At 59.9% G+C, this 14,876-nt stretch overlaps 3 protein-coding genes across 5 annotated transcripts in view; 2 read left to right on the forward strand and 1 right to left on the reverse strand.

Annotated features, from left to right (window-relative positions):
* Positions 1-9,561, forward strand: part of OBSL1 (obscurin-like 1) — a 24,372-nt gene extending 14,811 nt beyond the window's left edge. Inside the window, exons 14-19 of one of the 3 annotated variants that reach the window (XM_012726633.1) lie at positions 52-164; positions 753-909; positions 1,087-1,248; positions 1,596-1,700; positions 2,009-2,278; positions 9,475-9,556. In XM_012726633.1, coding sequence (XP_012582087.1) covers positions 52-164; positions 753-909; positions 1,087-1,248; positions 1,596-1,700; positions 2,009-2,278; positions 9,475-9,518 — 851 coding nt within the window. In that variant the 3' untranslated portion in view covers positions 9,519-9,556. Of the gene's footprint in view, positions 1-51; positions 165-752; positions 910-1,086; positions 1,249-1,595; positions 1,701-2,008; positions 2,279-2,948; positions 3,130-9,474 lie in introns of those variants that run through there. The other 2 variants (XM_012726628.1, XM_012726637.1) reach the window with 2 other exon arrangements.
* Positions 3,206-9,315, reverse strand: TMEM198 (transmembrane protein 198). Its single transcript, XM_004674252.2, has 5 exons — positions 8,953-9,315; positions 8,429-8,635; positions 5,632-6,207; positions 4,425-4,624; positions 3,206-4,094 (listed from the first exon to the last, which is right to left on the reverse strand). The coding sequence occupies exons 2-5, from the start codon at positions 8,595-8,597 to the stop codon at positions 3,957-3,959; spliced, it is 1,083 nt and encodes a 360-aa protein (XP_004674309.1). The 5' UTR covers positions 8,598-8,635; positions 8,953-9,315; the 3' UTR covers positions 3,206-3,956.
* On the forward strand, positions 9,533-14,346 carry CHPF (chondroitin polymerizing factor). Its single transcript, XM_004674250.2, has 4 exons — positions 9,533-10,088; positions 11,081-11,654; positions 12,157-12,336; positions 12,656-14,346. Exons 1-4 carry the CDS (start codon positions 9,781-9,783, stop codon positions 13,913-13,915), a joined length of 2,322 nt encoding a protein of 773 aa, XP_004674307.1. The 5' UTR covers positions 9,533-9,780; the 3' UTR covers positions 13,916-14,346.
* The last annotated feature ends 530 nt before the right edge of the window (positions 14,347-14,876 follow it).

The raw sequence follows: 14,876 nt of genomic DNA on the forward strand, positions 1-14,876 counted from the left end.
CCCAATCTGCCCTTACCTGCTCACTCAGCATTGTCCTCTCCCCTCCCCCAGAGGCCCCAGTGACCATTGTGCGGGGGCTACAGGACCTAGAGGTGACTGAGGGAGACACAGCTACGTTCCAGTGCGAGCTTTCCCAGGCCTTGGCTGATGTCACCTGGGAGAAGGTCAGAGCCCAGTCCCACCCACCTTGGTCTCATAATAATGCCTCAAGCAGAAACACTAACGTTCATTACATGGATGTGCCTAGCACAGTGCTAAAATTTGCTTTACATCTAATCCTTTAATTCTATGGCCCTAGAGGTAGGTCTTCTTATCCCTTTGTTATATATCAGGAGACAGAGGCTCTGTGGGCTGAAGCATTGCCCAGGGGCAGGTAAGGGGGTAGGGCTCGTATTTTAATCCAGTTTTGCCTAATTCTAGAATCCACAACTGGTGGGTATATATGTATGTGTGTGTCATATATATATCACTGGTGTGATGCATGATTATGGGCTTCCCGCCCCATGGTACTCCTCAACCTTAACGCCCCCCAGAGTGCCAACTTCCCATTTAGGGCGCCTGGCCAGACCCCAACTTGAGCGGCTGTGTATGTGGATATGTGTGTGCTCAAGGACACGTGCGCGGGCACAGTCAAACGGAAACACACCTCGAGACCGTTTGGCATCAACAGAGGGCGCCGTGGGTGCCTCCCAGGGCCGCGGTCGCCTTTCCCAGCCGAGTTCACTTCGACCTTTTGAAACTCCCGCCCCTAGGACGGGGACCCGCTCTCTCCCAGCCCTCGGCTCAAGCTTCAGGCCCTTGGCAGGCGCCGCCTTCTCCAGCTGCGGTGCTGCGGCCCCCTGGACGCCGGAACCTACAGCTGCGCGGTGGGGACCGTCCGCGCCGGGCCTGTCCGCCTGTCCGTGCGCGGTGGGTACGGGGTAATACCCGGGCGGGTCACTGCTGGGGGTGCAGCGGGTGCAGATCGGATTTTACTCCAGTGACCTGGGGTGGCCGTGGCGGGCATTTAGAGATGGGGCGACACGCAGACGTAGCTGGGTGCCGCTCACAAGCCCCGCCCTCCTGACGCCCCGGGCTCCGCCCCAGAGCGCACCGTGGCGGTGCTCTGCGAGCTCAGGTCCGTGCGCGCCCGCGAAGGCGACAGCGCCACGTTCGAGTGCACCGTGTCGGAAGTCGACATCACCCGGAGGTGGGAGCTCGGAGGCCGCCCGCTGAGACCCGGAGGCCGCGTCCGCATGCGACAGGAAGGTCTGACCGGCCTTTTACCCACTCTGGCCCCTACTGCCCCGCCCCCAGCTCAGACAGACTCCGCCCCCGGCCCGGCCAGACCCCACCCTCCCGGCGAGAGCCCCGCCTCCAGCTCGAGTGGACCCCGCCCCAAGGCACAACTAGGCGTTTCAGTGTCTTTCCCTGACCCCCGCTCAGATCTGGTTCTGGGATCGCTCCTCTTGCCCCTCAGAACCTCAGAGCCGCCCACCTCGGGACGCTCGCAGTTACCGCGTCTGAACCGACCCTGCACCTACTCCGGTCCCATCTTCAACCCCGAACCCTCCACGGAGGCGCTCGCGCCTCGCTAGCGCCCCCTCACCCCCTAGGGAAGAAACATATTCTGGTGCTGAGCGAACTGCGCGCGGAGGACGCCGGTGAGGTGCGCTTCCAGGCCGGACCCGCCCAGTCGGTGGCTCTGCTGGAGGTGGAGGGTAAGCAGCTGGGCCGGGCGGCCGGGCAGTGGGCACCGTCTCCTGCTGGAACTGGCAGGCCGGCGGCTGCACTGGGAACTGTTCCCCCAAGCCCAGCCCACCCTCCCTGCTCGAGGGACTCTTCTGCAGCGGGTCACAGAGGGCAGTGCGTTCCCTGGGGAGGAGGCGACCTCGGGGGCACCGCAGAACAGGCAGGTGGCACAGAGGTCTGAGACCAGGAATGAAGGCCGCCGGGGGAGGGGAGATGTGTCCCTTCTCCTGGGCGCCCTGCGCGCGCCTGCTAACTTAAGCCCTCACCCCCACCCCAGCACTGCCTCTCCAGATGTGCCGCCGCCCCCCTCGCGAGAAGTCAGTTCTGGTTGGCCGCCGAGCGGTGCTGGAGGTGACTGTGTCCCGCTCAGGGGGCAGAGTGTGCTGGTTGCGGGAGGGGGTCGAGCTGTATCCGGGAGACAAGTACGAGCTGCGCAGCCACGGCCCCACCCACAGCCTGGTCATCCGTGACGTGAGACCGGAGGACCAGGGCACCTACTGCTGCCAGGCCGGTCAGGACAGCGCCTACACTCGGCTGCTGGTAGAGGGTGAGTAAAGCCGACTGACAGAGGTTAGGGGGCATGCTGGCTGGTCCGGCAGGAGGGGTCGCCTGGATGCTGGTGATGGTAGACATTCCTGCAGGCTTTCCAGGACTTGGGGTGGCAAGTTGGTTCTGGGGTGTACTGGAAGGGGGGAGGGGATCACACACGGGACTGAGGAGAGGAGGAGCCCTACTGTTCTCAGCAGGAACCATCTGGTTCAGGTCAGCTGTTCTACCCCCTTCCTGTCCAGGCTTCTCCTCACTCCTGTTTGTCTCTCCTGATTACCCCATGTGTACCCGAGTTCCCTTCTTCCTGTCTGCCACCTCTGGTCTCTGGCCCCCCACCTGTCCCTCACCTCCTCTTGCTCTCTACCCAGCTGGCTTCTTCCCATCTCAGCGAATTCAACATCAGCCTGAGCAGAAAGCCCCTGAGCTGGTCCCACCTCTCTCCTCTTCCACATAGGAGAGAGCTAGTCTACTCTCTGCCTGTACTCCTGCCTTGCCCCACCCCAGCAGACCCACACTTTTCTGTCCTCATGGACAGTCCAACAGAGGCTTCAGAGGGGTGGGGCAGAGGGTGAAGGGCCGCTCTTCCTGTCCGGGTGCCCAGGCTCTGCCGGGGAGAAGAAGGTGGCGCCCACTCTCTCCCCAGTCCCACGTGAGTCATTCCTCTGCAGGGAGCTAGGAGGACCGAACCAGGCCAGGCGGGGCCCTCGGACAGCTTGGAAGGCGCTTGCCCTTTCTCTGGGCAGGGGTGGGAGGCAAGGGAACTGGAGGTGTTGGGAGACAATAAAAGTGGTACAGTCCTTTCCCTGGCTCTCCGTGTGACGTGGGAAGGCAGAACCTGCCTGGACATCCTCGTGTAACACAGGAGACCAAGGGCTACAGAGCTTCTAACTTGGCCCTGGAAGTGCCAGCCACCAAAGACCACCACTCCTGGCAAAAGCCACACCGCTTGGCACATTTATAAAAGATGTAAAACAGGGTGGGGTGGGGGAGACAGAAGCATGAGGTGTCCAGGCTGGCATGACAGACACCAGACATGCACCGTGCATTTAAGCGCCCCCCCCAGCCCTCTCCCCAACCCAACCCAGAGCAGCACCCCCCACCCCCATCCCCTGCCACTGCCCTCAGGCTGGTGGCTTTGCAGAGGACAGGGGACCAAGGTGAGGGGTGCTACAGTTTGCCCCGTGAGCAAGGACAAGAACCTTTAGATGAGTCCGGTTGAGAGGCAGGGCAATGGGGAGGAGGCAGACCCCCTCCACTTAGACATGCAGGAGAGTGGCCCAGGAGACCCCAGCAGTGGGAGAGGAGGCCGAGCCAACCTTGGAGAAGCCCTACCAATCAGAAATCTAAGGCAAGAGTCCACTGTCCCCTCCAAGCCCACCCCTCCACACGTACACACACACACGGGTAACACACTCACAACCCTGAGCACACCCCAATGGGGCTCACACCCCGCGTCCCTTAGGAGCCCCTCGGAGCTGGGAGGGGGCTCTCCCCTTAGGCCAGGCCTCGCCTAAGACAAGCCTGTCCCTGCCAGCCCCCAGGCCAGCCCTCTCCAGGGTGGGAAGAGAGGCAGCCAAGGCTGCAGGGCCAGGCAGGCTGGGTGGCGGCCAGCAGGCCTCCCCTCGCTGGCAGCGCTGGTGACCGCAGAGTCTAGGTGGGCAGGAGCAGCGGTACTGCTATACCCGCACAGGCGGCCCTGAGCAGGCCGTCAGTGGCCCCCGGGACCCATACTCATAGTCCGCATCTGTGGGCGAGGTCATGAAAGAGCTCAGTGAGCTCCCGGTCTGCCGGTCCCGGAAGCTCTGGATGTAGCTCTGTGGGCGAGTAAACACAGGCATGAAGGGCCACCGTAGACCTGTGCCCGAAAGCCACCTCTCCCTGTACCCCACAATCCTGATACTTGTTACGGGCCCAGGACCTCACCATGCCCATAGCCCTACCCCATACTGTACCCCATTTAAAACTCGTACTCCTCCCCCATCCCCAGAGCTGGACCCATCAGCCTCCTGGTGAGGGGTCAGGTAGGCAGACAAATGCCAGGCCTTCTAGGCATCACCAGCCCCTGGGAGAGCATAGTCCTGCTTGAACAAGATCTACCCCTCTTCCTCCTCCCCCACACGGGCTGGCAGGCTCAGGATGCTCACCGGGGAGAGGACGTCTCCATTGAAGCGTTTGATGGGCACTGGCCTGCGCCGATAAGCAGGGTCAGGGGGTCCGGGCCTTGGGGGAGCCCGGGGACCCCTGGGTGGAGCCCGAGGGGGTCTCTTCCTCCGCTTCTCCTTGCGCTCTTCCTGCTGCCGAATCCGCATCAGCTGCACACGTCGCCGCTGCCGGCTGATGACCACTGTGAGCAGATGAGCAGAAAAGGGTCTGAAGCCACGTGCTTCATCTCCTCCCAAGCCTCCCCGACCCTTCCAACCCAGGGCTCCAGGCTTCTAGATCCCCCTTCCTTTCCTGGTCTCCCACCTCCCAGATGGGACTTTCTGCATTTGTTCTTCCGAAAGTGTTTGTGGGCCTCCCTGGCTATCACCCCTCTCCCAATCCTGAGCCCGATGGGACTCACCTGGAGTGGTCATCATCATTCTCACCTGGACAACCACAGTTGCCACCCCACCGGTTTCCCCCTTCCATGCTTGCCTGCACCAAGGCTTTCCTACACCCAGCAGCCACAATTGTACCCCAGATGCTAATTAGGTTAGATCTTCCCCTGCTTGCAGCCTCCAACAGCATCTCCTTGCCCTTCTAATAAAATCCGGGGTCCTCCTCGTGGCCCAGAGTGCGCACACAGTCAGCACCCTCACCCACTCGTGGCCATTCCAGCTCCACTTCCTCACACAGGCCAAGCTCTTCCTTCTCAGGCCCTTGCCCTTGCTGTTCCCGTCGCCGGCTCCTTAAGTGGCTCCTTACGTGGCTGGCCCCTTCTCCTTCAAGCCCTAGGCATTACCTCTTCCAAGTCACCTTCCTTGACCACCCTGTCTGTATTGCGTGTCACCCATCACTTCTTCATACTGCTCTGCACCACTGGAATGATCTCGCTTGTTTGCCTGTTTTGTTTGTTTATTGCCTGTGTCGCCCCATCCAAACATAGCCCCCTAGGGGCAGGTGACCCTTCTTGCTCTGTCTCTGCTGTATCCTGGTGCCTGGAGTGGGCTTGGCACCGAGCCCCTGCTCCATACACTGCTGCAGCATCATGGTGGCACTGAGGTCCCATCTTCCTGAGTGAGTCAGCTCTGCAAACCCATTGAGGCCTTCAGCAGCTGGTGGGTACAGCTCCCCTCAGCTCCCCGCCTCTGAGTCCCCACCCCTGGCCATTCATCTCTCTCCTGTCCGCCCTGACCTGTGCCCTCTCACCTTCTGTGTGGGAGTCTCTCTCAGCTGTCACCCGCCATTGCACCAGAACGCCCATCAGACTGAGCAGGGGCCAGAGTGCCAGCAGGGCCCAGCTCCGCCAGCAGAGTGGGGGCACGGGGGCTGCCCGCAGTCGCTCCACCGCGTAGCGCCCCAGCAGCAGCAGCTCGGCGAAGTAGTCAGCAGCAGTGGCGATGAGTGCAGCACCGGTCACGGCAGTGGCCAGGGTGGTGAGCGGGCGGGGCCAGCGCAGTGTGAGCAGGGCGCAGAGCAGGCCGCCCCCCAGCAACAGCCCCAGTGGGCCCCACACGGAGCCAGGCTGGTAGTAAGGTGCAGAGCCCAACAGGGCGGCAGCAGCGAGCAGCAGGCCTAGCAGCAGCCCCACCAGGAAGAGGCCAACGCTGCGCACCAGCATGGCCACCAGCCCGCAGAGCAGCCCGATGCCCAGTGCGATGCCTGCGCTCGCCCCGGCACTCAGCTGCGTCTCCAGCACCCGCTCTCGGTAGCACAGCAGGAAGATGACCACTGAGCCAAACAGCAGCCCAGTGAGGAAGAGCACTGCCTTGAAGCAGCGGTAACCTGGAGGAGAACAGGGGCTAGTGAGGAGCCAAAAGGAGGTCACCAGGCTGGAGGCAGAAGTTCAGAGGGGCCAGGGGCATGGGATCACAGGGGAACCAGGGGCACGGCACTAGATCAGAGAACTGGGGATGTTGGGATAACGAGGGCATCCGTGATGGGGTCACTGGGGTCAAGGGAGGTCAGACGGCTAAGCCTGGGAGGTCATTGGGAAAATAGAGTTATTGAGGTAAGTGAGTTATTGAGGTAAGTGAGGCCAGAGGAGCCAGCTCATTGGAATCAAGAGTGGATCACTAGTAGGGCCTAGAGTCTTTGGGATCATGGGAGTCAGAGAGGTGCGTCTCTGGGGCCACAAGGGATGAGCAGTGAGGTCATTGGCGGCTGTAGGGAGCACTTTGTTCAGAGAAATGAGGTCTTTGGAAATAAGAGTTTGAGAAATGAGGCTCAGAGAGGTTCAGAAAGATGACAACTTTGAGGGGTGACAAGGCTTTCGAGATAGAATATCATTAGAAGTTTACAAAGAAAGGCGAGAAGCAGAATTTGGGGGATGGGTTTCCCTGGCGGAGATGAGGTTTTTGCTGGGGGGTTAGGAATATTAAAGGGTTTCTGAAAAGGGGTAATACTGAAGTCAGTGAAATGGGGTCACTGAATTCACAGTGGGAGGGGGGCAATCAGACATTGGGGTCATAAGAGGCAGGGAGTTGGGGGAAACCAGAGATAAAGAGTAATAGAGGGAGTCTGAGAGAAGTAAGGTAATGAGATAACTAAAGCGTGCTTGGGGTCTCTAGGACTTACCAGGCATCATAAGGACTCAAAGAGGATTGTGGAGGGGAATAGTGATTAGTTTCAGAAGTTGAGGGTTATAAGGTCACTAGGCCCATTAAGAGTCCCAGAAAGAGTAAGGGACTTGTGGATTCTGAACAGTTAGGAAGATGGAAATCAGAGAGAGGGGTCAAAGGATAGGGGACTGCCAGCAATAAAGGGCAATCATCAAAGCCTATGGGTATTCTAGGGCCAGAAAGAGAAGTGGAGCATGCATGGAGATTCAGAGTGCAGGAGTCTGGGGGTGAGGGTACCCAACAGGGGTCGGGTAGCAGGGAAGCCAGGGGAGGGAATGTCAGGCTGTGTGGAGCAACTGCAGAGCAGGTAGGTCTGGACAATGGAGGGGCCGGGGTGACACAGATTCCTTAGAGGCCCGGTACGTGTCCTGAACCTTTAAAGGGATGCTTCTTCCTGCCCACTCTTCAGTTATTCAGCCCTGAGTTTGGAGGTGGTAGGGGAGGCACCATCTGGCTCTCTTGCTGCCTACTACCCAACTACCCAGCCATTGTTGGGGTGGAGGGAGGCTGCAGAGTACAAGTGTCAGCCCACTTCTGCCCAGTCTGGAAACCAGACATCCAAGCCTCCTTTGCATTTTATTGTTGTCTATAATGCTCCTGGACGCTTCTCTTGGACCCCAACTCATAGAGTTCATTTCCCTCACAGAAGTTCTATGATTCTTGCTGTAGAGTTGCTGGCACTTACTTTACTAGCCTATCTGGCAACTGTGTGCAAATTATAAAAAGGCAAAACAACCTCGCGTCAAGACCTAGAGGTTGGCAAGTGGAGCAGGGGCTGGGAGATTTCAGCCCCCACTTGCCTATTCAACTGAACTCTTTCACGTAGAACCATCCTGTACAACTGTTCAGAGCCTTGTGGGCGATCGCTCTGTGTATGTGATTAGCATCTAGCCCACTCTAATATGTATCATGGATGTGAATATTCCAGAAGTGTTTCCCCCATCAGACAATATACCCTGTGGGAAAAGACCATGTTTAATCACCCTGCAAAATGTTTTCAGTGCCTATGTAGCACAGTGATCCAAACACATTCTCAACACAGTGATTATTATAAATTGTCTACTAATTCTCAAAACAACCCTATTGAAACAAATTATCACTGTACCCACTGTCCAGATTAGAAAACTAAGGCTCAGACAGTTAATGTGCCCAAAGCATCACAATTGGTAAGGAATGGAGCCAAATTCATACTCAATATGCTTAATTCAGAGACCTCTGTTCACTAGGATCTAAAGTCTAATTGATCTAGGAACATATGTGGGATGAAATAAAAGATCGTTATTTCTGGTGGTGGTGAAGTTCTAGAGATTTGGGGTGGGGAGCCTCAGAAAATAACTTGGGGAACCAGTGGGGAGCCCAGGTGAGGGATGAGATGGGGGTCTCACCGAAGAAGCAGTAGACGACTCCAAACAGACAGCACATGATGCAGATGAGGGCCGGCAGTGCCTGGTACCTGCGTTCCAGGGACTGTTCACAGGGTGCACCCCAGAAAGCATCGTCATCTGGCTCTGGGGGCAGCAGCTGGAACCGCAATGTTGCCACCGTGCCTGGCATAGTGCTGGAAACACAGGGAGTCACCCTCCCAGGTCAGCCTGACAAAGAGGAAGTTGGGGTGTCAAGGAAGAGTCAGTCCTGGGTCTCCAACAGGATGGGAGCGAGAATGGCAGTGGGAGAAAGGACAGAGTGGACAAAGGGATGGCACACACATCATGCACCTCCGGAAGCACCCCTGAAGTGGGGAGGGCAAAAGACAAAGGGAAACTGAAGTGTCTGATTAGAAGGGTCTGGGGTGAAGAAGTTAAAAGGCGGGACCGGGTTGGGAAGCTATGAGGGCAGTACAGCTGCCACGGAGGAGACAGCCAAAAGACTCATCTGTGGGCGGCTAAATCTGGAATTGTCCAAGATCTACCTGTGCTGGAGGCGACCTGAGCTTCTGAGCGAAAGCGGCTGTGCAGGGGCCGGAGGATCCGGAGTTGCTGGGCGCCAGAGGCCCCGGCTCTGGTAAAAGTCCGCCGTGCGGGGAAGGGGCTTGCTGGGCCGGAGAGACCGGTCTCTGCGCGGCGGCGTCGCCGCTCCGTCTCCAGCACCGGGCGGCACTCCAGTCCCACGGTGTCCGGGGACTCAGGATGGACCTGGGGAAGGGAAAGGCGCGGGAGCAGGGGCTCAGGCTGCCCCAGAGCCGCGGCCCCATGCCCTGAGCCCGCCCGCGGCCTTTGGTGCTGATGGACAGCTCCGGCCTCTGCTCCTGACGTCACTCAGGGCGCACCATCCAGGCAGGGGCGGGCTGCTTCTGACGTCACCCAGGACGCACCAACCACACCGAGGGGAGCTAGGGGACTCCGCCCCCAGCGTCTCCTCTCCAGTACTGAGGAGGGGGCACTTCCGGGAGGCCCTCCCCTTTAACCTCCCCCTTCTCCTCCCTCTCCGGTAGCTCGGGCCCAAGACCCCACCCCGGAGGCGGGGCTCACGCAGTGACACGTCGGACAGCGGCGGCCGCCGGGGAGGCTCCGACGCCGAGCACTGGAAACCTGCTGTACCGAGAGGCGGCTGGAGGAGGATCGGAGCTCGGTGCAGGGGATTCGGCGCGGGGGTCTTGCTCTGCTCGGCGGGGAGGGAGCGGGCCCGCCCGCTTGGCCCGGGACGTCCGGATCCGCCCCCTCCCCGGGCCCGCCCCCTCGGAGACTCCTCTGGCTGGTTTCGGGCTTCTCCCCGGCCGGGGCCCGGCGGTCCGGGCGCCATGCGGGCATCGCTGCTGCTGTCGGTGCTGCGGCCCGCAGGGCCCGTGGCCGTGGGGATCTCTCTGGGCTTCACTCTGAGCCTGCTCAGCGTCACCTGGGTGGAGGAGCCCTGCGGCCCAGGGCCGCCCCAACCCGGTGATTCTGAGCTGCCGCCGCGCGGCAACACCAACGCAGCGCGCCGGCCCAACTCGGTGCAGCCGGGAGCCGAGCGCGAAAGGCCCGGGGCCGGCGCCGGAGAGAACTGGGAACCGCGTGTCTTGCCCTACCACCCTGCACAGCCTGGCCAGGCCGCCAAAAAGGCCGTCAGGTAGGGATCGGCCCCGCCAGCCCCACCCCCTGGGCACCGACCGGGACGGGTGCGCTGGGGAGGCTGCTGGGGGCCGGATCAGGCTCCGGAAGGAAGGGGCTGGCCGGCCAGGAAGTCATTGGGCTCGGGATAACTTCCGATGGCCCTGCTTCACGGGGAGCTGGGGAGCGCAACCGAAGCTCTCTCTAGGTCCAGGCCTGGGATGAACTTGCCCGTCACCCCATGGTCCCATCAGCATCCTCATAGCTCCCTGGCTGGGCTCTTGGTTTAGAAAAATGACTGACGTTCAGAGTGGCTGCAGAGAAAAAGAAACGAGAACTGGGATTTACCTGTGTTTATTGTTCCTTGGTGGGGCACCGGAGGGTGAAATTTGGAGGTCCCAAATACACCTATTTTCCCACTGCTGATGAGTTGAAATAGTATCTCCTAAGTAACATTGAGTTCAAATTCCACTTCTACAGCTCACTTTCTGCATTGGAAGGAGACTCCTCTGAGCCCTTGAGCCCTAGTTTGCTTCTCCCCAAACACACAGTATATCTCTGCCATATATTCCCTTCCTTAAGGTATAGGTTTGTGTTGTAACGGTATATTTATATCGACAGAAGGAAGGTATTAATATGTACAGGGAGTGTGGAGAACCTATGTGCCAAACATTTGGGTAAGTGCTTTAATAGATAGAGTCAACCCACTTTACAGATTAGGTAACTGAGGCTGGCATAGGTTAAACAACTTGCTCAAGGACACACATCTAGGTAGGGATCGGAAACGGGGAATCAGAGCTGCAACTGATCCCTCATACTTGCATGGCTATTGCCATCTCCCCACAACACTGTATAGGCAAAGTCAACATTTCACCGAAATCCTCATGACCCCTGGAATTTTTTCGTAGGTGAGGAAACAGGCACAGAAAGGACATGACCTGCCAGAGCCTGAGTTTGCTCACTCTAGCCTGCCCTGTTGTCCTTTTGTTAACCTTGTGCTATCCTCCCCAGGACCCGCTACATCAGCACAGAGCTTGGCATCAGGCAGAAGCTGCTAGTAGCCGTGCTGACCTCACAAGCCACGCTGCCTACGCTGGGCGTCGCTGTGAACCGCACACTGGGCCACCGGCTGGAGCGTGTGGTGTATCTGACAGGCTCGCGGGGCCGACGGACACCACCGGGCATGGCCGTGGTGACACTGGGCGAAGAGCGGCCCATTGGGCACCTGCACCTGGCACTGCGCCACCTGCTGGAACAACACGGCGATGACTTTGACTGGTTCTTCCTAGTGCCAGATGCCACCTACACCGAGGCACACGGACTGGCGCGCCTGGTTGGCCGCCTTAGCCTGGCTGCCGCTGCCCATCTTTACCTGGGCCGCCCCCAGGACTTCATTGGTGGAGAGTCAGCCCCCGGCCGCTACTGCCATGGCGGCTTCGGAGTGCTGTTATCACGCACGCTCCTGCAGCAACTGCGCCCCCATCTGGAAAGCTGCCGCAACGATATCATCAGTGCACGCCCGGATGAGTGGCTGGGACGCTGCATCCTGGATGCCACTGGATTGGGCTGCACTGGCGATCACGAGGTAGAGAGAGAGGCCCCTTACTGGTGTTGCCCATCTGAGCTTGTGCATCTCCCCTAGAAGTAACGGGTTGTTGGAACTATAGGCCTGGGTTTCCGTGCCAGTTCTGTCATTTTCTATCCCTGTGATCTTGGGTTAATTACTGAAGAGCCAGAGCATCTGTGACCACACTCAGTGGAAATAATTATTGCTCAGGGGGTTATGCAGATTAGAAAAACAATAAGGGAGGCTTGCACATAGTAGGAGATCACTCCTGACTATGGTTTTATTTGAGTCCCTGGACAGCTCTGAGTCAGGATTCAAGCCCATGTCACAGAAGACCTGGCAGAGGCTTGCCGAAGGTCCCACAGGCTTACAAATAGTCGAGCTAGACATAAACACTCAGAATTCTGACTCCCAAGTCTACGACAGGCCAGTGGATGGAGAGGGCAGACTCACTGTAAGGCGAGGCAAGGAGACCGTCTCATCATTCTTCCCAGTATGGACCCTTCTATTCCTCCCCCAGGGGTTACACTACAACTATCTGGAGCTGAGTCCAGGGGACCCTGTGCAAGAGGGGGACCCTCGTTTCCGCAGTGCCCTGACAGCCCACCCTGTGAATGACCCTGTGCACATGTACCAGCTGCACAAAGCTTTCGCCCGAGCTGAGCTGGAACGCACGTACCAGGAGATCCAGGAATTGCAGGTATGGTCAGGGCTGGGAGATGGGGAGCACAGGTTTTGAGTGGTCTCAGAGCTTCCAAGGAAACAAACATCCGTGCTAGTCATAGAACAAACCTGCTTCGCCTCTCCTGTTTCTACCTTTTCTGAGGAGCCCCCTCTGAACCGCCCCTCCCCACCTTTTAACCCTTAGGCTTCCCCCATCTGGGGAAAAGAGGCCCTGGGTGGGTAGATGTTGGCCGAGGCCTGAGAACCCATCCTGAGGGCTCCTGCTGCCTGCTGGCCCCCCGCTGTGTACTGACCCGTGGTCTATGCCTGGCTCATGCCCTGTTTCCCCAACACAGTGGGAGATCCAGAACACTAGCCGACTGGCAGCGGATGGGGAACTGGCAGCTGCCTGGCCCGTGGGCATTCCAGCACCATCCCGCCCAGCCTCCCGCTTTGAGGTGCTGCGCTGGGACTACTTCACGGAGCAGCATGCTTTCTCTTGTGCTGATGGCTCACCCCGCTGCCCGCTGCGTGGGGCTGACCAGGCTGATGTGGCTGACGTTCTGGGGGCAGCCGTGGAGGAGCTCAACCGCCGCTATCACCCAGCCCTGCGGCTCCAAAAGCAGCAGCTGGTTAATGGCTACCGACGCTTTGATCCCGCCCGGGGTATGGAGTACACACTGGACTTGCAGCTGGAGGCGCTCACCCCGCAGGGCGGCCGCCGGCCCCTCACCCGGCGGGTGCAGCTGCTGCGACCTCTGAGCCGGGTGGAGATCTTGCCCGTGCCCTACGTCACTGAGGCCTCACGGCTCACTGTGTTACTGCCTCTGGCTGCTGCCGAGCGTGACCTGGCCCCAGGCTTCCTGGAAGCCTTCGCGACTGCAGCACTAGAACCTGGTGATGCCGCAGTGGCCCTGACCCTGCTGCTACTGTATGAGCCGCGACAGGCTCAGCGGGCGGCCCACGCTGACGTCTTCGCCCCTGTCAAGGCCCACGTGGCAGAGCTGGAGCGGCGCTTCCCTGGGGCCCGGGTCCCCTGGCTCAGCGTGCAGACAGCCGCGCCCTCACCACTGCGCCTCATGGATTTGCTGTCCAAGAAGCACCCCCTGGACACACTGTTCCTGCTGGCCGGGCCGGACACTGTGCTCACGCCCGACTTCCTGAACCGCTGTCGCATGCACGCCATCTCTGGCTGGCAGGCCTTCTTTCCCATGCACTTCCAGGCCTTCCACCCGGCGGTCGCGCCACCCCAGGGCCCCGGGCCGCCGGAGCTGGGCCGGGACACTGGCCGCTTTGATCGCCAGGCCGCCAGCGAGGCCTGCTTCTACAACTCCGACTACGTGGCAGCTCGAGGGCGGCTGGCGGCAGCCGCAGAGCAGGAGGAGGAGCTGCTGGAGAGCCTGGATGTGTACGAGCTCTTCTTGCGCTTCTCAGGCCTGCACGTGCTGCGAGCGGTGGAGCCGGCACTGCTGCAGCGCTACCGCACGCAGACGTGCAGCGCGCGCCTCAGCGAGGACCTTTACCACCGCTGCCGCCAGGGTGCGCTCGAGGGCCTGGGCTCCCGCACCCAGCTGGCCATGCTGCTCTTCGAGCAGGAGCAGGGCAACAGCACCTGATCCTGGCCTGTGCCGCCCGGCGACACGCTACCCCCACTCCTCCTGCAATGACCCAGAACCACTTCCCAGCCTCGCCGGACAGGGCTGGCTTCCGCCGGGGACCCCAGGGCCACCACAGGGCCGGTCTCTGGTTTTGCGGTGGGCCTCGGGCTCAGGACCAGCCCTGAGGAATAGAGGCCCCCCATTCCTGACGCGACCCCACCTCCCTGCACCCTCGACGCTGCCTATTCAGGCTGTGGCCTCAGAGTATTTATGCAGTGCAGTCTGCCTAACGCCAGCCGGGCCTCCCAGGGTCAGGCCCTGGGGCTGGGTTGTAGATGTACCTTACCGTGAGGAAGGCGGAAGCAGGGAGGAGAGGGTGGGTCGTCTTCCCTCAGGACCCCTGATGAAGCTGCCTGCCCTCAATAAACTGGCTGAGTGTGGCCTAGTGATTCTGGGTTTGGAGGAGGAAGGCATGTGGGCAGGGAAGGCTGGGGAGGGTGGAGGCCTCTTGTTCCTCTTCCCAGAGACCAAGTCATGGCTGTGCCTAGCCCCACCCCGGCTCCCAGGACATGCTTGGTCACACATACACAGAGAATTCTTTATGTCTCTTTATTCCCAATTTTGTCAGCATTTTATAAAATCAGAGTAGAGGGAGAGAGACCTGAGAAGGCTCCTTTCCCCATTCCCCAGCTCAGCCAAGGTCTGAAAGTACCTATGGAGAGGACTCTGGGGTGGGCCCGTGCAGGGGAAACTGGGAGCTGGGCCAGGCCTGCTGGGCCACCCACTCCCCTGCCGAAAGCAGAGCTGGGCCTGGAGAGGGGTGGCGAGCAGGACCAGTCCAGCAGTCCCAAGCCCTGGGGACTCACCCTCTCTGGCTGGCATCGGAGGGCCAGGATTCTGGCTGTCCTTGAACCACCCATGCCCCTACCCCACCCACCTTCTACATCTGTATCCCTACCCCCTCCCGGCCCCCCCTAAA

This window comes from Condylura cristata, unplaced genomic scaffold (assembly GCF_000260355.1).
Source record: "Condylura cristata isolate star-nosed mole 26May11 unplaced genomic scaffold, ConCri1.0 scaffold00002, whole genome shotgun sequence".
In the NCBI taxonomy this organism is placed as follows: Eukaryota; Metazoa; Chordata; class Mammalia; order Eulipotyphla; family Talpidae; genus Condylura; species Condylura cristata.

Bases quoted from the DNA above. Each gene is read 5' to 3' on its own strand.
- TMEM198 (XM_004674252.2), bottom strand. From the start codon at position 8,597: ATGCCAGGCACGGTGGCAACATTGCGGTTCCAGCTGCTGCCCCCAGAG. The intron at 6,208-8,428 runs GTGAGACCCCCA...GTTCTCCTCCAG, and splicing joins AGTCGTCTACTGCTTCTTCG to GTTACCGCTGCTTCAAGGCA. The intron at 4,625-5,631 runs GTGAGAGGGCAC...ATCTGCTCACAG, and splicing joins GAGAGACTCCCACACAGAAG to TGGTCATCAGCCGGCAGCGG.
- CHPF (XM_004674250.2), top strand. From the start codon at position 9,781: ATGCGGGCATCGCTGCTGCTGTCGGTGCTGCGGCCCGCAGGGCCCGTG. The intron at 10,089-11,080 runs GTAGGGATCGGC...TATCCTCCCCAG, and splicing joins GCCGCCAAAAAGGCCGTCAG to GACCCGCTACATCAGCACAG. The intron at 11,655-12,156 runs GTAGAGAGAGAG...TTCCTCCCCCAG, and splicing joins GCTGCACTGGCGATCACGAG to GGGTTACACTACAACTATCT.